Here is a 22,867-nt window from a genome sequence, read left to right on the forward strand (position 1 = left end):
GCCTTGTGATGGATGGTAACCTAGCAACGGATGGCCAGAGAGTTTTTCGAACGTTTTAATCAGTTGATTGTATTTCGTCATAGAGTATGGATGTCGCGTATAACTTGTCCGTGTGTGTAAATAAAATGTTCATGTCTTTAAAAATGAAATTTACATCTTCTCATTGCCGTCGCCTTTACTGGTGACCCGGACGTGATCCCGAACCTGCCAAGAACTTATCGCCATGGCTGAACAGCAAGAAAGCGATCTTCGAGTTCAAGCTGTCCACGCGAAACTGCCGACGTTCTCGAAGGACAAAATCAAACTTTTTTTCGTCCAGCTCGACGCTGCCTTCAAGATCAACCATGTTACTGCCGAAGGAACCAAGTATAACTACCTAGTCAACTGCCTAGATGTGGAGATCTTGTCAACGGTAAGTGACATTGTTTTCGATCTTCCCGCATCGGATCCGTTCTCGAAACTCAAGGAGAGACTTCTCGCTGTGTATAAACATTCAGCCGCGAAAGAGGTCAAGATATTGTTAGAAGACTTATCCCTAGGAGATCAGAAGCCTAGTACGTTGCTACGTAAAATGCGCGAGCTTTCGACAGGGCGAATTAGCGATGAGACTTTCCTCAAAAATTTGTGGCTTCAACGGCTACCAAAGAGTATACAAACAGTGTTAGCTGCCAGCAGCGAAGAACTGGACAAGCTAGCCGAGTTAGCTGATCGAGTAGCTGAGCTCACCGAACCCAATTACGGTCATGTAGCAGAAGCCTCGTCTTGCTCGGAGCTAAGAGACCTTAAGCTTCAAATCTCGGAGCTGACTAAAAGAGTCGAGCAGTTGGGCAGATATCCGAGGAATAGCCGGAACCGCTATCGAAACTCCAGTCTAGACCGACGTTATTCTGGTTCCGGGAATCGTTCGCGATATCAAGACTCCGATGAAAACACTGACGTGTGTTATTATCATAGCAGATTCGGAAATAAAGCTTTCAGATGCAAGTCCCCCTGCGCTTACAACGCTCAGAATATTCAGGGAAACGGTCCAAGCCCCCCGCAGTAACGGCATGCGGTGGCGGCGATAGCAGTCTTCACCATAGCCGTTTGTTCATTATGGAAAGGAAAAGCGGCATGAAGTTTTTAATTGACTCTGGAGCTGATATATCAATTTTACCTTACAAAGGCAACGGCAAACCGACAACTTTTGAGCTTTTCGCTGCAAATAGTTCCCGTATATCTACCTACGGTTTGAAACTCCTGGAATTGGACTTGAACTTACGGCGGAATTACAAATGGCATTTCACCCTCGCTGACGTTGAGAGACCAATTATCGGATCGGATTTCCTTGCTCACTACGGAATCATCATCGATATCAAAAACAAGCGACTTATAGATCCACTCACTTCTCTCACGTGTAAAGGTTTTACTTACAATGGACCTTCGACAACGATTAAAACAATCTCAGGAAACAGTGCTATAACTGAAATTTTGAAGGAATTTCCCGAATTAACGAGACCTCGTCCGTTTTCGAGGAAAGCTTCCCATAATACCTTGCACTACATAGAAACTAAAGGTCCTCCTGTTTTCGCAAAGCCACGCAGATTGCACCCAGCCCAACTCAAGATTGCCAAGACCGAATTCCAGATGATGTTGGACCAAGGTATATGTCGTCCATCGAAATCAAACTGGGCTTCCCCGTTGCACATGGTTTCAAAAGAACCGAATGAGTGGAGACCAACTGGTGATTATCGAAGTCTGAATCGAATTACTGTGCCGGATAACTACCCAGTGCCACATATACAGGACTTCGCGCAGAATCTGCATGGATGTAAAGTTTTCTCTAAAATAGATCTGGTCAAAGCATTTCATCATATTCCTGTAAATCCCGACGACATTCCCAAGACAGCAATCATAACTCCCTTTGGATTGTTTGAATTCGTAGTCATGCCGTTCGGACTCTCAAACGCTGCACAAACGTTCCAACGCTTCATCCACGAGGTGCTACGTAATCTCGACTTCTGTTTCTCGTATCTTGATGACGTGCTCATCGCCAGCCATGACGCAGAGCAACATCACAAGCACCTTAGAGAAGTGTTTGAAAGACTCGATAAGTACGGACTGACAATCAACACATCTAAATGCGTGTTCAATGTACCGGAAATTTCCTTCCTGGGCTATTTGGTCAATGAACACGGCTCGAAGCCTCTTCCAGACAGAGTTCGTGCAATCCAAGAATTTCCTCTTCCAGAAAATATCAAGCAGTTGCGAAGATTTCTGGGAACTTTGAACTTTTACAGGTGATTTCTACCATCTACAGCAGCTGTGCAAGCACCACTTAATTCCTTCTTGTCCAGCACCAAGAAGAATGACAAGACATCAATTCCTTGGACTCTTGAGACCAGACAAGCATTCGAAAAATGCAAAACGCAGCTCGCTAATGCCACTCTTTTGCACCATCCTTTAGCATCATCACCATTAGTTTTACATGTGGACGCCAGTGATTTTGCTATAGGTGCCGCCTTGCATCAAGTATCTAACGATAAGCAGCTACAACCACTTGCATTCTTCTCAAAGAAGCTTTCAAGCGCACAAAGAAGTTATTCTGCATACGATAGAGAATTACTTTCAGCTTATTCTGCTGTCAAGCACTTCAGGTATATGCTAGAAGCAAGACAGTTCTGCATTTGTAGTGACCATAAGCCGTTGGTGTATGCGTTCAGGCAGAAACCAGAAAAGTGTTCACCTCGCCAGCTACGACAGTTGAACTTTATCAGCCAATTCACAACAGAAATTCTTCATATAAAAGGTGTCGAAAATATTCCAGCTGATACTCTTTCTAGAATATCGACCATTTCTGTACCCACAACTTTAGATTATGTGCAACTCGCAGCTGACCAAGAGAATGACAACGATCTCAAAACCATTTTAAATTCTAGTGTATCATCTTTACAACTGAAAAAACTCAGCCTTCCCGACGCAACAGCCGAAATTTGGTGTGATGTGTCAAACGGCAAAATAAGGCCTTTTGTACCAATTTCTCAGCGACGACGAGCGTTTGAATCATTGCATTGCTTATCACATCCTGGCATGCGAGCAACATCAAAACTGCTGAGTGACTGATTTGTTTGGCCTTCAATTAGATCTGACTGTCGTGAGTGGACTAGAGCATGTATTCCATGCCAACGCTCTAAAGTTCACCGACACACTCGATCCGCGCTGGCTGAATTCAAGGTACCTAACAACCGATTTCAGCATATCAATCTTGACATAGTTGGTCCATTACCATTATGCCAAGGTTCTCGGTACCTCCTAACGATGATAGACAGATTCTCCAGGTGGATCGAAGCCTCTCCAATGCCAGACCAAACTGCCGAAACAGTCGCCAAAACATTAATTGCCACTTGGTTTTCAAGATTCGGCATACCGCACAGGATCACCACCGACCAGGGCAGGCAGTTCGAGAGCCAGCTTTTCCAAAGCTTGAGCAGATATCTAGGATTCCAACATCATAAAACGACTGCTTATCATCCACAAGCAAATGGGCTGATCGAGAGACAACACCGATCGCTGAAAACTGCCCTGAGATGCCGTATTCAATCGAATCCTGCTTGGGTTGATGCTCTTCCATTCGCCCTACTGGGTCTAAGAGCAGCAGTGAAAGAAGACCTGGGATGCTCTTCCGCAGAAATACTCTACGGAACACCATTGCAGTTGCCCGGCGAGTATTTTTCGAAAACACCAGACATTATACAATCCGATTTCGTCCATCAAATCCAAAAGCTAATGCGTTCAATGAAGCCTGTGCCTACTAGAACTCACGGATACACGCCGACGTATATTCCTAGTGATCTGCAATCCGCGTCGCATGTCTTCGTACGCAACGACGCACCACATCCTGCCTTACAACCAACATATCAAGGCCCGTTTCCTGTCAAAGATCGCAGAGAAAAATTTTTCGACATTGGCATCAATGGGGCAAGCAAGAGGATCTCCATTGATCGTTTGATTCCAGCTTTCCTTGGAGATAGCTTTAAGGTACCTTCAGAAGTGCCCATACAGCCATCCAGTACAGCGTTGCCAGCACAAGCAGTACCAGCAACTGTGACTCGCTCCGGTCGTCACGTCCACTTCCCCGACAGATATTCGACCACAAATTTCGTTAACACTAGGGGGGGAGTGTGTAGTGACCGATCATAAACGATGCTCTGTGACGTCACGATGTCACGTTTTCCCGTTGTAGCGCTTTTCGCCTTGTGATGGATGGTAACCTAGCAACGGATGGCCAGAGAGTTTTTCGAACGTTTTAATCAGTTGATTGTATTTCGTCATAGAGTATGGATGTCGCGTATAACTTGTCCGTGTGTGTAAATAAAATGTTCATGTCTTTAAAAATGAAATTTACATCTTCTCATTGCCGTCGCCTTTAACATCTTTACCAACTTTATGATTTGACTGGTGATGGTGGTGCCTGCTTGGATTTACTGCAAATTAAGGTTTTTGCAAAAAATTATATCATTACCTAGGAAATGAGTTATACAGAGCTTGCTTTGAACTCGCATGTAAATGCCACTGTACCATTATTTTTCTTGAACTGTTTCTCTCCTTAGGAAAAGGCTGAAGTGTTGTGGTGGCATTTTTTTTTCCAAGGCTAAAATTTTTATTAGCAATGACCGACCAGGATCATTTATCCCGAAATTGTCAACTTTTCTCTTTCATACACATCCATATACTTGCACAAAACACAAACACATATCTCCCCTTCTTCATAGGCCTATCTGGGCCCGTCTGTAGTTCCACAGTCAGCCCTTATGGAGCTGGGCATGGGGGGAAAAACTTTGATTCTGGTCTGGTGGTTCTATCTATCTATCCAGTCCTCGATCTTCTTGGGCGATCAGCAAATTCACATGATTCTAGTCTGATCCCATGATACTGTCCAAGTCATACACACCTATTGACATGAAATAAAAGCATCATTAGACGTTTGAATTTTTTCAAAATTTGTGAATGTATTTAGTTGAAATTATAACATTAAAAAAATTTAGAATTTTCATTACTTTGACCTTAGCAGGTCTTACCAAGGCACCCAGTTTCAGGAGGAGGGGGGCATGAAATAAAATATTTCCTTTCACGTAATTATTTGAAGTTCCATCAAAGGCTCCAATGAGAAATATTAGAGTGGGATCCACTAAAAATTTTATAGAAGCCCGGCTCCTGGATGTGAGGAGGCGGCGGCTCATGAAATATATTTTCTGTAATTATTCTAAATTCCCCCCAACTGTTTATTCCTTAAAAACTTCTTACGTTGAAAGATAACATTAAAAAAAAAAAGATTCAAATAGCACAGTGCCAATATTATCAATTAACTTAATAAAGCCCTATCCCTATGTATAGCACTGAGTTTATGAAAATTGGGATTATGAAATTAACTATGTTTGCAATAATAATATTACAGAATATTCATCAATGCATTTTATGTAATAGTAAAAAATGAACTAACCTGTGATTTTATATGCAGCTGTACAGATAGGCCTATACCTAATTCCACGAAGCTCGCTGGTGGCCGGATTAGCTGTTGTTTTCTTCAACTTATTCTTTTTAAAGGACTTGTGCAACAATATTATTTATTATCTTGCCCATAAATTATCGTTTCCGATTCGGTTCTCAACTCAATATAACTTCCCGTCGATCCACAATTTCAGGAGAGAAGGAAAGGACCGATGTGTGCAGTGCTGTTTCCAAAACCTAGCGCATGGCACAAATCTCGATGTCTATCACCGTGCCAATGATCGTATGTGCACCAGTTTTCTTCTTAGCAAAGGTAGACGAAATATCATGAAATAGATTGTGTAATGGCCAATAATAATTTACTGAGTAGGGAATTAGATTACTTCAGATTAACTTAGATCACTCTAAAGCGGCTACTTACCAATTAGAAAAAACTGCCAACGAAATGAACGTGGACATAGTACTTGCCCAAAAGCCTTGGGTCTGGTCCACAGCGCAAGGTCCGGAAATCAAGGGTCTCCCCTTGACTTGGTCACGCTGGACATCAAATAATTGGAAGGCTGCGATCATGATCCGCAACAGAGCACTTCGTGGAGCTGTGCTGTCGGTTATGAATAATTCGGTAGCGGTGCAACTGCACCTACACGGGAGGGAGTTGATCGTGGCTAGCTCGTATTCGTCTCCATACAAGGACATAAAAGAAGCTATCCAGGAGATTGAGGAGATCGTGGTAAAGAATGGAAGGCACGGGATCATTATTGCCGTAGACTGGAATGGACACAACTCTGTATGGGGTTATTCCGATAATAATGAAAGAGGTGAAGACATCCTAGACTTCCTTATGTCCCAAGACCTCTTCCTTTTGAATGGCGACAACAGCACACCGACCTATGGACACACTGGATCCTTCGACTGGCCGGATCTATCTATATGCAATCACGTGTATCTAGCAAATGCCCTACAATGGTCTGTGGGAGAGGAACCATCAGCAAGTAGTCACTCCTATATCCACATGGTGATATGTGACTCATCTCCGTCATCTGAAACTCCTAGATTCAAAACAACGCAACGTAAGCTCTTCAATTTTATTCGTATCCTCAGAAGTACGACACCAGTCCTGATAAGGCAGATTCGTGAGTGCCGAACGTATGATCAACTTCAGCATATTACAAACACTGTGCATCAAGTAATAGAAGAGGCAGGTAATAGGTCGTTAGTCCCTGGGAGCAACGGATCGCAGATGCCAGTTAAATCCAAAAGCACATGGTGGACAACTGAACTGGAAGAGTCACGCAAGAAGCTCAGGGCTCTGAAAAGACGATATATACGAGCAAAAGATCAGGAGGACAAAATTCGCCTGCGCATGGCATTTAATAAATATCAGGCTCAGTACCGCAAAGAGATTCGTAAAACAAAATTATCTCCCTGGCGTGCACTATGTGAAAAAACGGCCTCTGAATTTGGTACCGTATATCGTGCTTCTATGTCCCGCAAAACGAAACCGCAGCTGACTATGAGCCAATTTGGTGACGAAACAATTTTGCAGGCGGGGAAAGACACCTTAATGACATTTACCCCGATGTTGACTCCGATGATTATGGTCCTCCTTGTATGAGCTCTAGTATGTACTTCGACCCGGATTTGAATATGAGAGCAATATCTAACCAAGAGATAAAAAGAATCGTTGACCAGCTTAATATGCGGAAAGCCCCGAGTCTAGACCGGGTGAACAACAGGATGGTCAAGGTGATAAATAAAGCATTTCCAGATCTTTTACATTCCCTATACAATAAGTGCCTGCAACTGGGATGTTTTCCAAATCATTTCAAAGAAGGTAAGCTACTCCTTTTATTGAAGAAAGGAAGACGTCCAGGAGACCCAAAAGCTTACCGCCCTATCTCTTTACTCTCTGGCTTCGGGAAGGTACTGGAAAAAATGTTGGTACAACGAGTCATGTTTTACACGGAGAGGCAAGGATTCTGGCATTCCCCCCCGGGGGGGGGGGCGAAGTGCTTACGTTGCTTCTTGCGACCGAGCCTGGGTGTCTCGCGGTTTCTCCAGACAGTTTCCAGCTACTGCTGATAACATGTAAAATGCGGGTAATTTTAAAGTTCAAATATGTATATATTAATTTTTCTCTTTTGCTAATCATGATAAATTACGTTTTGTATCAAATTTTCTCAATACTAGAAGATCTAAAAAGTTCATGTATGGCTCTTTAAAATAAGCACTAGATGGCAGTCTCCTCTTTTATGTTGAATCGTATATAAGTATTTGTGTATTTGCCTTATTCGTTGGTGTCTTCTAAATATAAGTATTTGACAAACAAAAATAGTGTTAATCATGCTAAAAAGCAAATGTTTTCAACCTTTACGGGAGTGCGTGGCCACTTCACTGATTTTAAAACGTGCCGTGGGCCACTTAGTGATATTGAACAGATTAGGAGGGGGTTCGGATGATGCTTACGTCATCAACCACCCTTTATAAAAATATGAAATATTTTTAGTATCATCTTTATACTCGGTGCGCCAAAAACAAGGAAAACCTTTCACCAGTTTCTGGGCATTCTAAACTGATATTCTTCCTATTGATAAGTCCCCTACAGAGCCACTCTTAGTGGATCTCTTCATTTCTTAAGATTAGTGGAGTCTTCTAACATTTTGTGATCTCTAAATGTTTCGCGGATCCTAGTGCTCTGGGAATGTGTCCGAGCCGCTTAAATGCTCTAACTGTGCCACACATCGCTCAAGTGATCCGTAATAATGCCACGGATAGCTTAAGTGCCAGCGTGTATCCCCCAGGGGGACAGAGCGAGCGTCACGGTCGTCTTAAGGTCATTCATGGGCCCCCGGCCAAGTGATTTTTCTGAGGCCCTACCTGGCAAATTCTCGAAAATTGCAAAGGGTTCTGATTTTTAACCCGTGTGATTTCGGGAAAATCACGCCCCTCTTCTCTTGAGGCCACTGGGCCGTGCCCGGGTGGGACCCATGCGTTAAGACGGCACTGGTCATGGTTGGTCTGGTGGTGGTGGATTACTCAAGTCCAGCAGGCCCACGGGCCACATGCGGCCCGTGAAGTGATTTTGTGCGGGCCGCGACAAAGTAAAAGTACCGTGAAAAGATTAAATCTGTGATCATTATTCTGAACTATCGGTTCCAACAGCAGATTTCTTGATTAACAAACTGCTTACAAACTTCTTATTTCTAGTGACGAAATTAATTTAATAACTAACTAATTTATTAAATTAATGATGAAGCAGCTTTTACACACGGAAGTTGCAGCACTGATGCGGCCCGTGACGCATTATGTTCGCCCGCGAACAGAAAAAAGTTGACCACCCCTGACTTGAGTAATCTGGAAATGTGCCGGGGGGGGGGGGGTAACTTGAGTGATTTGGAACTGAAGCTTAAGTGCTCTAAAGCTGTGCCACGTGTTATTCAAGGGATCTCTAAATGTGCCACGGATCGCTTAAGTGTTCTGGATGTGTGTCACGGTTCACTTAAGTGATCTGTCAATGTGCCACGGGCAGCTTAAATGCTCTGGAATTGTACCACACTTAATTGTGGTCACTTCAGTGATCTGTAAATATGCCGCTTAGTTCATTTTTTTCATTTTTACAAAATTAGGTTTAAGGGGGCAGGCTATATCAGATAATCCCGGGGCCACATTTGGTCCGCGGGCCAAGAGTTTCCCATGTATGGCTTAGACGGTGGGTCGCAATGAATTTCTTAAAAAGACATTTTATGTTCTTAGCCATCAAATAGCATTGAAATATTAACAGAAATTGATTATAATAACATATATAAAGTATTTTCTTCCGAAATTTTACTTTTTTACATTGCAAATATAAATTTTTAATCGTCTAGGGAGGGGAGACACGAGCCCCCCCCCCCTCCCCGCGTACGTGTCTGATCCCACTAATATGCGTTAGGAGGTGGGGGTCAGAGCTGACGAAATTTTGCTGACAAGGGGGAGGTCAAAAATGGCTAAAAATTTGCTGACGTAATACTTGAACGGCCCTACACGGCTATCTGGTAATGTGCCACTCAGAAATTAGTCAGCGAGTGACTCAGAGCGTGTGTGTAAGCTTGGGAATGACCAAAAGAGTCATATAGTGGGGGAGGGACGGAAGGAGTGGCCTAGAGAATGTGAAAACATGCGAGTGACTAAAACGACTTAAAGGCTGGGACATCTTTACTGGGAGGGGAGGCTAAGCGGGTTATGTAGGTCATAGAAGTAAATTTGAGTGGTTAGGAAAATTAGGCTAGCTTAGGAGCAAAGGGCCGCAAAATTCGAATAGCTCACTGGCAGCAAAACCATAAATCTGCAATATTATAATGTTGAAATTCTTTACTTGTATCGTTGCCAGAAGGGAATAACCAAAAGAAGCTCATGATCCACCCGAAACACTAACCCACTGGTTCTCAACCTCTGGAAGCCCACGATCGAGTTATTTTTGTGAGTTGAAGGCCCGGCCATACCCTAATAGGAGACTAATAGGATATGGATGGAGAAAAATGAAACGAGAGAGATGAATCACTCAGGGCCCGGTTTGACCCATGTCAGGGCCCGGAAGTTAAGAATCACTGCTCTAAACGATCTCTGATTAATTTGAAAGCAGTTTGATCTACTTCGCGCTCTCAATGGTATAAAAGATGCCCTCCAATATATGTGCCCTAAAAATATTAATAATTAACTCCAGATTATTAGTAGTACTGACGCATTGGTGTGTTTCATCCGAGTGGTATTGACCTGCAAACAGTTGCTGCCGTCTCAGAAGACTCCCCCCCCCCCCTCCTCCTCCTAGAAATGAATGGTGACACCATTCCTCTGTTATGAGGTCCGATTCGCTTGACAGCGTCTTGTAAGTAGTTTCCTAACCTATCAGTCTATCATTAGTATTCTTTTTGTGAAGTGGAACAATATAACGATACTTTACGGATAAGCATACCATTCACCTCTCCCCCCCCCCCCCCCACAGTCCCCCGAATCGTAAAATTTTCTGTTTACGACGTTCGGCAGCTATATTTGTATATCGTGTACGAGTTGTTAATTATATTAACAGCAACAGGCCCGATTTTTTAAATAAAAATGTCCAGTGGAAAATACAAGCAAAAATGGAGCATTACAGCAAAAATGTGAGACGCCAAAATTACTGGAAAATACGGGAGTCGAGGCCCTTAGGCAGGTGCGAAAGGTGCGGGCCGCAATTTCCCATCGAAAAAATCTGGAATGGTAAATATTGTGTGTTTGTGAAAATTACAATTTTTTTTCCTGAAACTTACATTTGGTGGGAAAAGAAGCAGCTTTTCCAGTTTCAATCCCAACAAAGTGAAAGCGCTGATGGCCAATATTACAATTAGCGGAGGAATTCCGAAGAGCATATGCGTAAACTTGTATTGGGATCAAACCCACCTCCCCTCTAATATTTGTAATACTAATGTAAACATTGGGTTTTTTACCCCTCCCCCCCGTCACCAATATTTTTGAGCCCTTCCAATATTTCCAATGAGGGCCGCAACCAGGGCCGTAACTAGGGCGGAGCAGGCGGGTCTACTGCCCTGGACCAGAAGGAGCGCAAATTTCACACTTTTACCTCTTTCTTAACATTACAAGGGGGCGCCAAAATGCATGCTTGCCCCTGCTGGCCAAGCTTCTGGTTGCGGCTCGCCCTCTAATGTTCAAATGGGAGATTACCAACAATTTTACTATTTTTACAATTTTTCGATTAAAAACGGGAATTTTATTTATAATTGTGGTGAATTTTAAGAAAATTGATATTCAGATACCCGATATTTTCGGTATTCGGCCAAATCACTATTCGTCCCATTCATGTAGTTAATAGAGACATGCCCGATTTTTTAAATAAAAATTGAGATTCTCTTTCTAAGTGAAGTTATCAGCCCCTCCAAATACCTGTGCTCGTGAACCGTTAATTGGAATGGCTGGCATGAATTATGCATAGCATGTATGTCCTATGCATAAGAATGTTTTCATTGAATGAAAAATAAAATAATTATTATAAAAAACACAGCAGCTCCGAGACCACTGAGTGAAGCCCAGGCGGCAAAAAAATCTCCGTGTTTTTTTTTCAGAATGAAAAAAAGTGAAAAATTCTTAAACCCTGTGAGGACAAAAGGAAAAAAAGTATGAGGACTCTCAAATGGAGTTCAAAAATAAGGACGTCTGGTAACCGTAGCCTGGCGGCCCCCTGGTTGCAGTAGATTTACGCAAATTTCACCCCGGACATTTTGCGTGCCCTGAAAGTAAGTGACTATCAATGATCGAGTTAGTGACCACATGAGTAATTAAGTCAATGACCGTATGAATGTCCACATGAGTAATTAAGTCAATGACCGTATGAGTGACCACATGAGTAATTAAGTCAGTGACCACATGGGTAATTAAGTCAGTGACCACATGGGTAATTAAGTCAGTGACCACATGAGTAATTAAGTCAATGACCGTATGAGTAATTAAGTCAGTGACCACATGAGTAATTAAGTCAATGACCGTATGAGTGACCACATGAGTAATTAAGTCAATGACCGTATGAATGTCCACATGAGTAATTAAGTCAATGACCGTATGAGTGACCACATGAGTAATTAAGTCAATGACCGTATGAGTGATCATGTGCTTGATCAAGTAGTTACTTTATCAGTGGGTGTGACCATATGAGTGACCAATCGAAAGAGTGTGCCCGTATGAGTGAACAAGTGAGTGGGTAGGTGACTGTATGAGTGTCCAATCGAAGGAAAGAGTGACCGTATGAGTGAACGGGTGACTGAGGGACCAATGGAAGGAGAGAGTGACCGTATCTGGGAACAAGTGAGTGGTTGGGTGACTATGAAGGACCAAGTGAGTGTGTCAACTCACTTGATCATTCATATGACCACGTAATTGGTCACTCATGCGGCCATGCAATCTGTCACTCATACGATCACTAATATGATCACTCATACGGTCAGGCTCTTGGTCACTCATTGATCATTCATATGGTTCACTCAACCATACAGAAAGTCACACACTTACTCATACGGTCACTCGCCCTATCACTTGGTCACTCACACAGTCAGAACAGGCGAAATGTCAGTGGTGAAATTTCCAGGAGGCGAAATATCCGAATCCCGCTACAGTACGTGGGGAGCCACGACCCTCACATTTGGCAAAATGTTTTGGTAGTGTCGACGACATGAAATAAATAAAAAATTCTGCATTAGATCCCGTAAAATGAGCGTAATATGGTCACGATATTTCTGTCTTGCCATTGACATGTTGTCGTATCGGTGGCAACAGTTCCTTTTAAATAACAGTAAAGTAGTATTGAGGAATGCCGTCTCTGTGAATGCTGATTCACAGCATGCTGATTTTTAGACTTCGCGAAGGTAAAAAAAAAACAATAATAATAATAACAATTATTATTTTTTTAAATTCGAGGTGTAATCGCCGATTATCGCGATAATTGTTTACATCGCGGGAAAATTCGCCGTGACAGGGGGGAAAGATGGCTGTAGTCTTTTTCTTCTCGCTCGGCGAAATTTGTTGTTGTTGACGTACCTGTACAAGCCCTAAGCAATTTTCGCCTCGAGAGAGAGAGAGAGTAATGATGCAATTCGCTCCGAGGAGGAAAGAAATCAAATGCATTTTCGCCCGATTCTCCGTGGATAATTATCGCGAGAATTGTTTGTTTATTGATCAGCGATCACGGATGATTATCTCCGTAATCAATTGATTATTCAATTATTACGGGATCCGCGAGCGCTCGTATCGAGAGTGGGTTTTGTAATCATTACTTCCTTGTACTGTTTCGGTGTGTTTTGCATGTGCGAGTATTATTAGTGTTGTTTACATTGATTGATTATTATTTTTTTTTTTTAAATGCGCTGATGTTTATATCCATGTCACTTGGAGCACATGGTTGTGTCATTTGAATGTGTGGCCTTGAGAAACATGCCACATGTGATTGATGTTTTGAAGTGGAGTGTGATAATAGTACACTTTTTATATTCTCGTTTTGATCATGTTTGAGATGATGTATATTGATAAACAAGTGTACATGTACAAAATCTAATCTCGTATCCACATCTCTTAAGTCAAGGTTGTGTTTATATTCAAGGGTGATGATATTCCCCACATACAGTATACCGTAGCTCTGCGACTTTTTTGTCTGCTAAACGCAATTTGACGGGATTTGCTGTGGTACAATAAGAACAACCAATAATGTTTGAGAATGTGCTGCGGAGAGGTTGGTGTTGGCAACATATCGCTGTTTTGGCATTATCTAAAGCTTGTCAACAAAAAAATTTACCATATATTGGGAATAGACCTAAATTTACTTATTCGGGTATTCTAGTATTCGGGAGCTATCTGAATTATCTTGTAATCAATTGAGTGTTCATTTATTATGGGATTTATCAGTGCTCTCTCTTATAAAGAGAGGTTCTGAATCATTACTTCCGTGTGCTGTTTCGGTGTGTGCATGTGCGAATACTATTAGTATTGTTTGCATTGATTGATTATTTTAATGTGTTGATGTTTATATCCATGTCACTTCGAACGCATGGTTGTGATGATTAAATGTGGCCTTGAAAGCATGTCATGTGATTGATGTTATGATGGGGGAATTTACTATTATGTGGTATTAGTATACTGTATATCTCTCATTTTGATTATGTTTGAGATGATTTTACATTGATAAACGAATGTGCATATACAAATCGGAGTTCGAATCCACGCATCTCAAGTTAAGGCTGTGTATCTTGGTAGTTTTTATATATTGCACATTGGGTTGGTATTTCTAAGGGAACACTCACATAAGCTTCATGCTTACCATCTACACCAATGAACATTCATTGAGATGTTATATCGATAAACAAATATCAAGTACAAATTGACACTCATATCTACATCCATCAAGACAAAGCTGTTTATCAGCTTATGGTTTTATGTTGTACATTGAGTTGGTATTTCTAAAAGTGTGTGTACATGCTGTTACTCGCCCTTACTGCTGTTTGCCATGATTTTGCTTTGCAAATTTGCCAAAAACTCTCACTCTTTTCTCTCTCTTCTTTCCCACTTCTCACACATAACCCGCGCCTCTGGCCACAGCCATGGCTATACAAAGTCACAATACGAGCTTCCCCTGAAGCAGAATATGCTGAAAAATGTGGCGTACGTCGAAGAACAATTAGTGCTGTTGCGGAGCAATGTGGGAGGATTTTAATAAAAGTGTGGATAACATTATCATGGGATTTTTTACTGCAGAACATTTCTAGTCAGCTGAGGGCTCATTGCAGGATATTACAAAACATTCTACTTTGGGATCCAAATCCATCATTGATGGAACCTTCAAAGTTTTGCACTTGCCTAGCATGCATTGCTTGACTTGGGATGAAATATATTTTGAAATCAATCAAGGACAATGCATAGCATGTACATGTAGATGTGTGTTTAGGTAGGACTTGACAAATCCAGAAAGTTATGTAGGCACCAGCCTGATTTCTTAGTAGATAAGCATGGTATTTTGCTGATGAAAACGAGCCTAAGTAATGTTTTCTTTTACATCTTTTAAAAAATGTAGTATAATAAAAGCAGAAAATTTTTTGTCACCCTTAGACTCCAGTTTGAAAATTCAGATTTTTTAGCATTTATGGAGATTCGGCTGTCTTATGATTTTTTTCGATATCTCTCTGAGATGGGAAGTGGGGTGTGTCCGGTCCTTCAATGTTCAATGTCTTATGATTTTGCTATATAGGTATTCAAGGTAATCAAGAAATAAGTTTGCTTATTAGAAGCATTCTGCAGCTTTAACTGACAGTCATATTGATAGAAAAATTTGTGTACATACCACTCGCTCAACCATTCTAAGGACAGCATTACACTACAAAAGTTTTGTAAAATATTTTTAATAAAACTTGAAAAATGCAACCAATAAGCGTATTGGTTGCATTCAAGCAAATGTAATCAATAGGCATATTGGGTTTTTTTTTTTTTTTCAAGTTCTGTAAAAGATATTTCATCTAATCTTTATAGTGTAATCCCAGGCTAAGATAAAAAATATTTGCAAAATCATCTCTGTGTTTATGTCAGTAGGGTGAAGATGCGCATTTACATTTATCCAGCGATATTTTCAAAAAATTCAATCATGGGCATCTTCTGTGACTTCAGGCTGGATATCGAGAACTTGTCTGTGTAGTATCTATGCATAACATCTTAATTCGATCTAGATTGTATGGTGGGATGGTGCATCTCTCTTGCCTCTCATTCCAAAAAATTTTTGATCCATCCTACTCATTTCAATAGTGATTGATAATTTTTCGCATGTTCTCGGCATTCTCCGAGCTTAAATGCAGGACGTGACAAAATTTCAGGTTTTCATAGCAACTAAAATATTGGCATTGCCGTCTGAATTTTTTCATGTTTTCCTTGCAAATTTTCTTTTTTTATCAGCTGATTAGGTATTATTATTTTGATAGGTAAGTTTTGCCTGAAATGCAAATGTGTAGGTATCCCTATTAAAACACATGTTACAAAATTTTAAAAAAAAAACTTTTGTAGCATAACATGCGTAGAGTGAATGTTCAAACGTCATTTCCCACATTTGTTTTTTCTAAAAACATTGCACATTCATGCTTCTGGCATGAGGTGGGGGAGAGGAAGATGTGTGATTATTAAGGGAAAAAGTGTGAAAGAAAAGATGATTCTGTACTGTTCCTCTCTTAAAAAGAATTAAGTAGACTATGCTTAGCCTATTTGAAATTCGGCTGGAATCCAAATGTTTTTCTGATTTGCCTTGTGTTTTGGTGACAAGATTACTAGCTATAATGATTACATTCAACCTCCAATGTCTTGAACAATTGATATCGGCTCAAGTGTGGAAAATCAAACTTGAATGAAATGTTTAAATTACTTTGAGATATCAAGAATCCAAGTTTTAGAAGTTCCACTGTAATGAGTCATTGTATCAGAATATAATCAGCCTTTATGTATGCATATAGAGTCTGTTTAATTATTACGAAGAGCACAAAAATCTGGCTCATTAGCGTATCGAGTATTATCAAGAAAACCTGATGCTCTCTTTGCCCAAGTGACGCAGTGGTGAGATACTTGTCTACTACCATGAAGATTGCCATTAGGTCCGTGAGTTTGATATTGTGAAAGGACATAGATTGCCACTTCTTTTGCCATTGAACCTGAGGAAACCACCAATAGATGTCACCTTCATTTCTAACTCAAATTGATCTTTAACAAATTGCTGTATGGCGATATGGCCGAAGTTGGTGTACAGGGAAGTAGTATTAGTAGATGCTCTCTTTGGGAAAATAATACCTCACTCTAAATTGGCTAGTAATATTGGCAACCAAACCTTAAAATCTTATTGATTTGGAATTTTTCGTGTCGCTGTTATATATTGTTGTTGTATATATGAAAAGCAAGAAAAAATTGCCTTAGTATTAGGCAGGGTCTATTAACGACATCACATAGGCCTGCATGTATGTGATCTTGATAGGCCTTGTCCACTAATCATAGACTGCATGGGGGTTTTTTTTCAATGCAAAACAAGTATTGTTAATGTAACAGATCATAGAGCAGGGCTTTACAAATCCCTGACATCAGGTTGCCATTGGCACCTAATTTTTTGTATGTATAATAGCTGAACTGACGTCTGGGGGACAGCACAGAATTATCTGAAATTATGTCAGTGTGTCTGCTAGCATCGAAATGGGTCCCTAAATCCAATAATGCACTATCTGCGACTGATTTTGTCTGGAAGAGAAAATGTTTGGCGCCTATGAAATTTTGCCATAGCTTAATTTTATTTATTTTTCAAGCCTTTGCATTGAGTGTTATCAAGAAAACCAGGTGCTCTCTGAAAAAAGAGTTCCTCCTTCTGGATTGACTAGTAATTGTCATCCAAATCCTATTAATCCGTTTATTAATCCTATAAATCCATTTAAGTTATTAATTTGGACTGGTTTTTACATCGCTAATAGTTGTTCTATTTTTTGTTTTTCAGGTCTCAAAAAGATGAACCGTCAAGCAGAGATGCCTAACCAGTGTGCACAAGATAATTTCTTTGAAATCTAAGATCCACGACAGCTGAGACTTCAGAAGAAAGACCTCCGGAACTGACCATGGCTATGAGGGAGTTAGTAGAGGGAGATTGTGGATTGAACAATCCACTTATGAAAGTTGCCGCTCACTTCACCCAAGACAAAGGACAGGTATTTTCTAATTTTTAATCCATTCAAACACTGTCATTATACAGTAGGAGGTCTCGTGTCCTAGGTCTCCTGTAAGAGGTCAGGCTCCCTTGGTGACAAATAATTTTGGTACTCAGTTCACAATGTCCTAAATTGACTCCCGATGTCATCACATCAAACAGCATGCATTGTATTAATAGCATGTCATCACCCTCTGCCTAAGTAGTGTGCATACCCAGACTTATGTCAGTAATTTGTTCCAGGACCTATGACATAATTAAAAGTAAACTTTTCCACTCAGGCAACTAAGTTTAGTCAAAATCAAATGGTCATGACTTATTGTATTTATTTCTACTGATGTTGAATCATCGTTTGATCATTTTTGTCGGTTCACTATCATTTTCTGTACATGCTGGCTAATTGGACCAGGACCAACAATTATTGCAAATTCTGAACGACAGCCTTTTTTTATACTCACTGAGAGGTTTGTGCGCTAACCCCTCACGTGGGATTCCATGCAGTAGCAATCGTTTTCTGTGGTCATGTCAGCATTTCTGTTGTAACCCCCCCCCCCCCATCAGAAAAGTTCTGACAAGGATGAGCGAGTATCAAACTCTTGACACCTCTAAACATCCTTTCGTACTTTATTCGAGTATCTTATCGACCTGGGCTACCCCACCCCCGATGTTAAATCATTAGTGTAAAATAATCGGTGCACCCAAAATTATAGTAAAATGTTAGTCATGTAGTCAGTCACCCTATTGTTATCTATCTATTAGTATCTTCAATTTAACTTTCCCAGGAAAATATTTCTTTTCTAAGAACTTCAAAAGCTTTAAGGCTTTGCTCAAACTATGTCTAATTGAAGGGAAAATTCTATTTTTATGATGAGATGACTAGTCAGAGCACATAAGTTGGGGTATTATTGTATTTATTGTAGTCATAGTACAACTGTAGTGCATATTTTTCAGAAGATAATTCAACAATTACAAACAAATTTTAAATATCTTTACCATTTTGATCGCCACATCAACCAGAAACCTTGGATTTGTCTAGCCATGCAAAAAATTATGACTTTTCTTTCTGGCAAAAGAGTGGTATTTTCTTCCAAATTTTTCTGGAGATACTTTTTTCATCTTGAGCATGTCCTTTGTCATACAATGGGTGCCATATTGGCACGATTGGTCTGGTTTTGCTCAAGCCGAAAAAAACTAAGGTGAAGAAACCCAAAACAAACCCACCAAAAACTACACCTTGAAACTGCACTTACTTGCAAACAGTATGCTTTCTTATGGTGTTATTACATTGTCATACTCTTATCTAAAGAGAAATACATTAATAAATCTATGTATTCAATGGTATTTAGATTATGTAGATTAGAGAAACCCTTGAAAAAACCCATATTATAAACCCATTTATTATAATAAAATGCAAAATGATTTTGCCTCTCCCTAGAATTTTCTGTAATGATATAATGACACATGAATGAGATTGCATATAAATTTGTATGTCTAGGTCAATTATATTTATGTAAGCTACACCATATGTAACTTACTTTCTTCATGCTGCAGTATCATAAACCCAGAAAAGACCCAGTGGATTGGGGTTTTTTTTGCCAACTTTGCTTATTGATCAGCAAATTAGGACAGCATGAATCAGAGTCCCAAGCAAATGGAAGCAGTGACCTTTTCCTCCCTTGATTTGCTATTGACATTTTGACTTGATTTCCATTACAAATTAAAACTTTTATCATCTGGTTCTCTCTGTCAAAGGTTGTCAATTTCCCTAATGGCTATCCCCCACCACCTGCTGATGATTAGTAATGCATCCACCAGGCATAAAATGGTAGAATTCTGTAGATTGTTTCATAATGTGAAATGAAAATATTCTATTTTGTACAGAAAAAAGCAGCCAGTAGAAATACAATGAGCATTCTAGCTGCTTTAAGTGCAATTTGTGAAGTAATTACAAATTGATATATTGCTTTTAAAGGTAACACAATTAATGACTATTTTTCTCTATCATTTCTGTAAAAAAATTGATTGTTTTAGATCCAACATTTACATGTAGCAGCCAATATGTTTAAGTGTCCTGAATTAAACTTTTTTTTATTTCAAGGGAATGGTTTGCTATAAAAGGGTTTGGAACATACAGTAAAACCTCCCAACAATGGTTACTAATGGGATGTGAAAATGTGGCTATTTTTTTCTGAAAAAAACTAAAATTTTGCAGTCACTATAACAGATAAAATGATGATCCATTCTGTAATTGATTGTGGTAATTATAAAATTGATTATATTAGAGTACAGTATATGATTATATGGATACTGTAATAATAATTGACTTATCGAAAGGATGCAACTAGAGAGGGATTATGCGGGTCTGTGACCCGTTCGCCAGACCAGAGAGGAGGCAAATTTTCCTTCAAACTCCCCTTCAACATTACAACAAGGTTGCACCGAAATGTGTGCTTGCCCTGGCTGACCAAGCATTTAGTTGCAGCCCTGTTAAATCCATCTGCAGCGCTATTTTGGCAGCCTAAAATTTAGGCTTGCGGTGCTAAGGCAGAGCACAACAGAAATGACTTGGTGAGAAAATGGGCCAAGATGGTGTACTAACAACCTCCAAATTGCTCTTTCTCCACACCCACAATAAACTAGACCATACATGCTCAACCCATGACATGCGGGCCAAATTTGGCCTGGGATCTCAAACCTAATTTTGTAAGAATGAACTAAAGCGCTACATTCTCAGATCACTTCAGTGACCCGCAACACATTTACAGATCACTTGAGTGACCTGTGGCACTGCTCCAGATCACTTAATTGGCCCTTTTTCCCCTCTCTACTGACTTCAGTATACCCATCTATCATTTTATCCAGGAAAGGAAAGCATCCTTACCCCCCCCCCCACCCCCTCCCGCTTCAGATAAGGTTCGGTTTCAATAAAATGTGGCCATTATTCTGAGATTACTGTCATTCAGAGGTGGCCATTAGAGGAGTTTTTACTGTATATGTAAAAGCAAAATTGAATTATGAAAATACAATTTCCTTTGAAAAGTTATTTATTTATCACACAACCCAGTAGTAAGAATAATGTATAATAAGTTATAAGTTAACTATATATGTAATGTTATAAGTTAACATATATATTTAACTTATATATAAGTTATAAGTTATTATTGGGAAAAAAAATATTCTAAGAGGGAAAGTTATTTCAAAATTTAGAGAATGGCTTGGGCACAGCCAAGAGAGGGGTACTTTGTTCGGAAAAATAGTGTTTTAGTTCATTTAAAATTTTGTGAATGAAAATGTAATAAATAAGGATGGGCATTGATTTCAGTTATAAATATAAGTAAGAAAATGAAAAAAAAGGTTGTTAAATTTTACATATATTATAAAGGTGATAAAGCCTAGGTCAACAATATATTTGCCTACAGTTCTATTCCCGATTCATACTTGTCAGAATCTTTTCTGATGCAAAGGTACAACAGAAACAACAATAAGCTAATATGACCGTGTAACACATTGCTATCACAGGAAGTCTCTTACTGAGAGATTAGCGCATCAACTCCTTGGCAAGCTATATGAAAGATAATATCAAATGCTGCTGTTTGTTAATGTGACAATATAGTGTAATAGGTCCCGGTCTAATTAGCCCTCATGTGCAGAGAATGACAGTGGAGCAATAAAAAGGATCAATATGTGTTGTAAATATTATACATTTTTAAAAATTATGAATTTCTTAATGAAGAATCAAGGCAGGGGGCATACACAGGATCAACTTTTGGGGGGGGGGGCTCAAGGAATCACCTCTACAGAAATTTTGAGTTACGTCTTTTTAGAAAGCAATCAGCTTATCGACTGAGGTAGCATATTCTTTCGATGTTTTAATTTTTTCAATAAAAATATTTTTCGTACGGTTGGAATGAAAATAAACATTTCTTGAAATAATATGTTTTTATTATTATTATAAGATGGGTTATGGGAGCGACTAGAAAGATGAACACCTATTCCTAAAAGGTGACACATTCTGTTCCAATTCTTTCAAGATTTTATTAGTGTTAGAGAAATTACAAATCTACACCGTATACTGCACCAGATCAACTACTAAACTAGACATGAACTTCGTCCATATTCCTCTGCAGAACTATCGAATTGGTACATGTTGGAATGTGTGTGTGAAGTTTGTTTCGGTGTAACGCTTGTTACGTGTAGTGCTGTCATGTGCCACCCATTTTGCATGACCAACTATGCATGAAGTGTAATTACCAGATCTACTATAACCCCAAGTTCTACCAAAGATCTTGCATTGTTTTGTGCATATTTAAATTGAAAGGTTTGAAATATGTTTTTATCTCATGCCTTGTTTAATCAACAGGCACATTCAAGTTACAGTATTTAGTTTATGGGTTGTTGGCAGAATTTTATCTCTCAAACTGGCAAAATTCATAGGAGCTGATTATATGCGGACTTTCTTTTTCATCCAAAATGTATTGTAGGCTAGTTGATATATATAAATTATATAAAGAATTGCCCAAATATTAATTAAATATGTGTCTTGATCTTTCACAGATCGGTCAGCTACCAACTGCAGCTGCATCTGATAAGGTAAGACTTCGAGATTTAATAAAATTATATTTATATAATTAAGTATGTATGAGAATAGCTATTAGCATTATACCCATAAAGCATCTCGAATAATTCAATTGCTATAAAAAATGTCAAAATGTTTCTGTTAAACACACTACACTTTAATAGTCTGCAAGAGTGGATGATAAATATGGAGATTTTATATAATTTTGTTTTTCCGTCCCTGCTTTGTTCAAAAGTGTGCACCCCATTAATCTCGTAGAACTTTTTGCTGACCACCTTTTTTTGAAATCGATAAATTAAGCACCAGAAAATACACCATCAATCTTCTGTAGCAGCCTAATATATTTTGTTTCTGGGACTATTTTAACTTAAATATGTTACACTTTGCACTTGAAGCTCTAAGTATTTGCTGCCTAATATACAGGGTGTTGTCTTGAAGTGCTGACAAACTCAGGGATTAGGCATCAAGAGGAACAAAATTGCCATAGAACATAGTATCACAAACCATGTTTAGTCGTTGAAAATCGCAAAAATACTTATGAAGGGTGTGACGTCAAGTGGAACAAATAGGCCAATAAT

The 22,867-nt window shown here is 39.6% G+C and overlaps 2 protein-coding genes across 4 annotated transcripts in view; both read left to right on the forward strand.

Annotated features, from left to right (window-relative positions):
• The first annotated feature begins 223 nt into the window (after positions 1-223).
• Positions 224-1,045, forward strand: LOC149080768 (uncharacterized). The gene has a single exon (XM_089237367.1). It carries the CDS (start codon positions 224-226, stop codon positions 1,043-1,045), a length of 822 nt encoding a protein of 273 aa, XP_089093493.1.
• Positions 1,046-12,778: 11,733 nt separating this feature from the next.
• LOC149080769 (peroxisomal targeting signal 1 receptor-like) overlaps positions 12,779-22,867 on the forward strand; it is a 37,930-nt gene continuing 27,841 nt past the window's right edge. Inside the window, exons 1-3 of one of the 3 annotated variants that reach the window (XM_089237458.1) lie at positions 12,779-12,875; positions 17,507-17,714; positions 22,268-22,303. In XM_089237458.1, coding sequence (XP_089093584.1) covers positions 17,625-17,714; positions 22,268-22,303 — 126 coding nt within the window. In that variant the 5' untranslated portion in view covers positions 12,779-12,875; positions 17,507-17,624. Of the gene's footprint in view, positions 12,876-13,110; positions 13,301-17,506; positions 17,715-22,267; positions 22,304-22,867 lie in introns of those variants that run through there. The other 2 variants (XM_089237459.1, XM_089237460.1) reach the window with 2 other exon arrangements.

Source organism: Pholcus phalangioides, unplaced genomic scaffold (genome assembly GCF_987345545.1).
Source record: "Pholcus phalangioides strain wild (caught in Gottingen) unplaced genomic scaffold, Ppha-v1.0 ptg000010l_1, whole genome shotgun sequence".
Taxonomy (NCBI): domain Eukaryota; kingdom Metazoa; phylum Arthropoda; class Arachnida; order Araneae; family Pholcidae; genus Pholcus; species Pholcus phalangioides.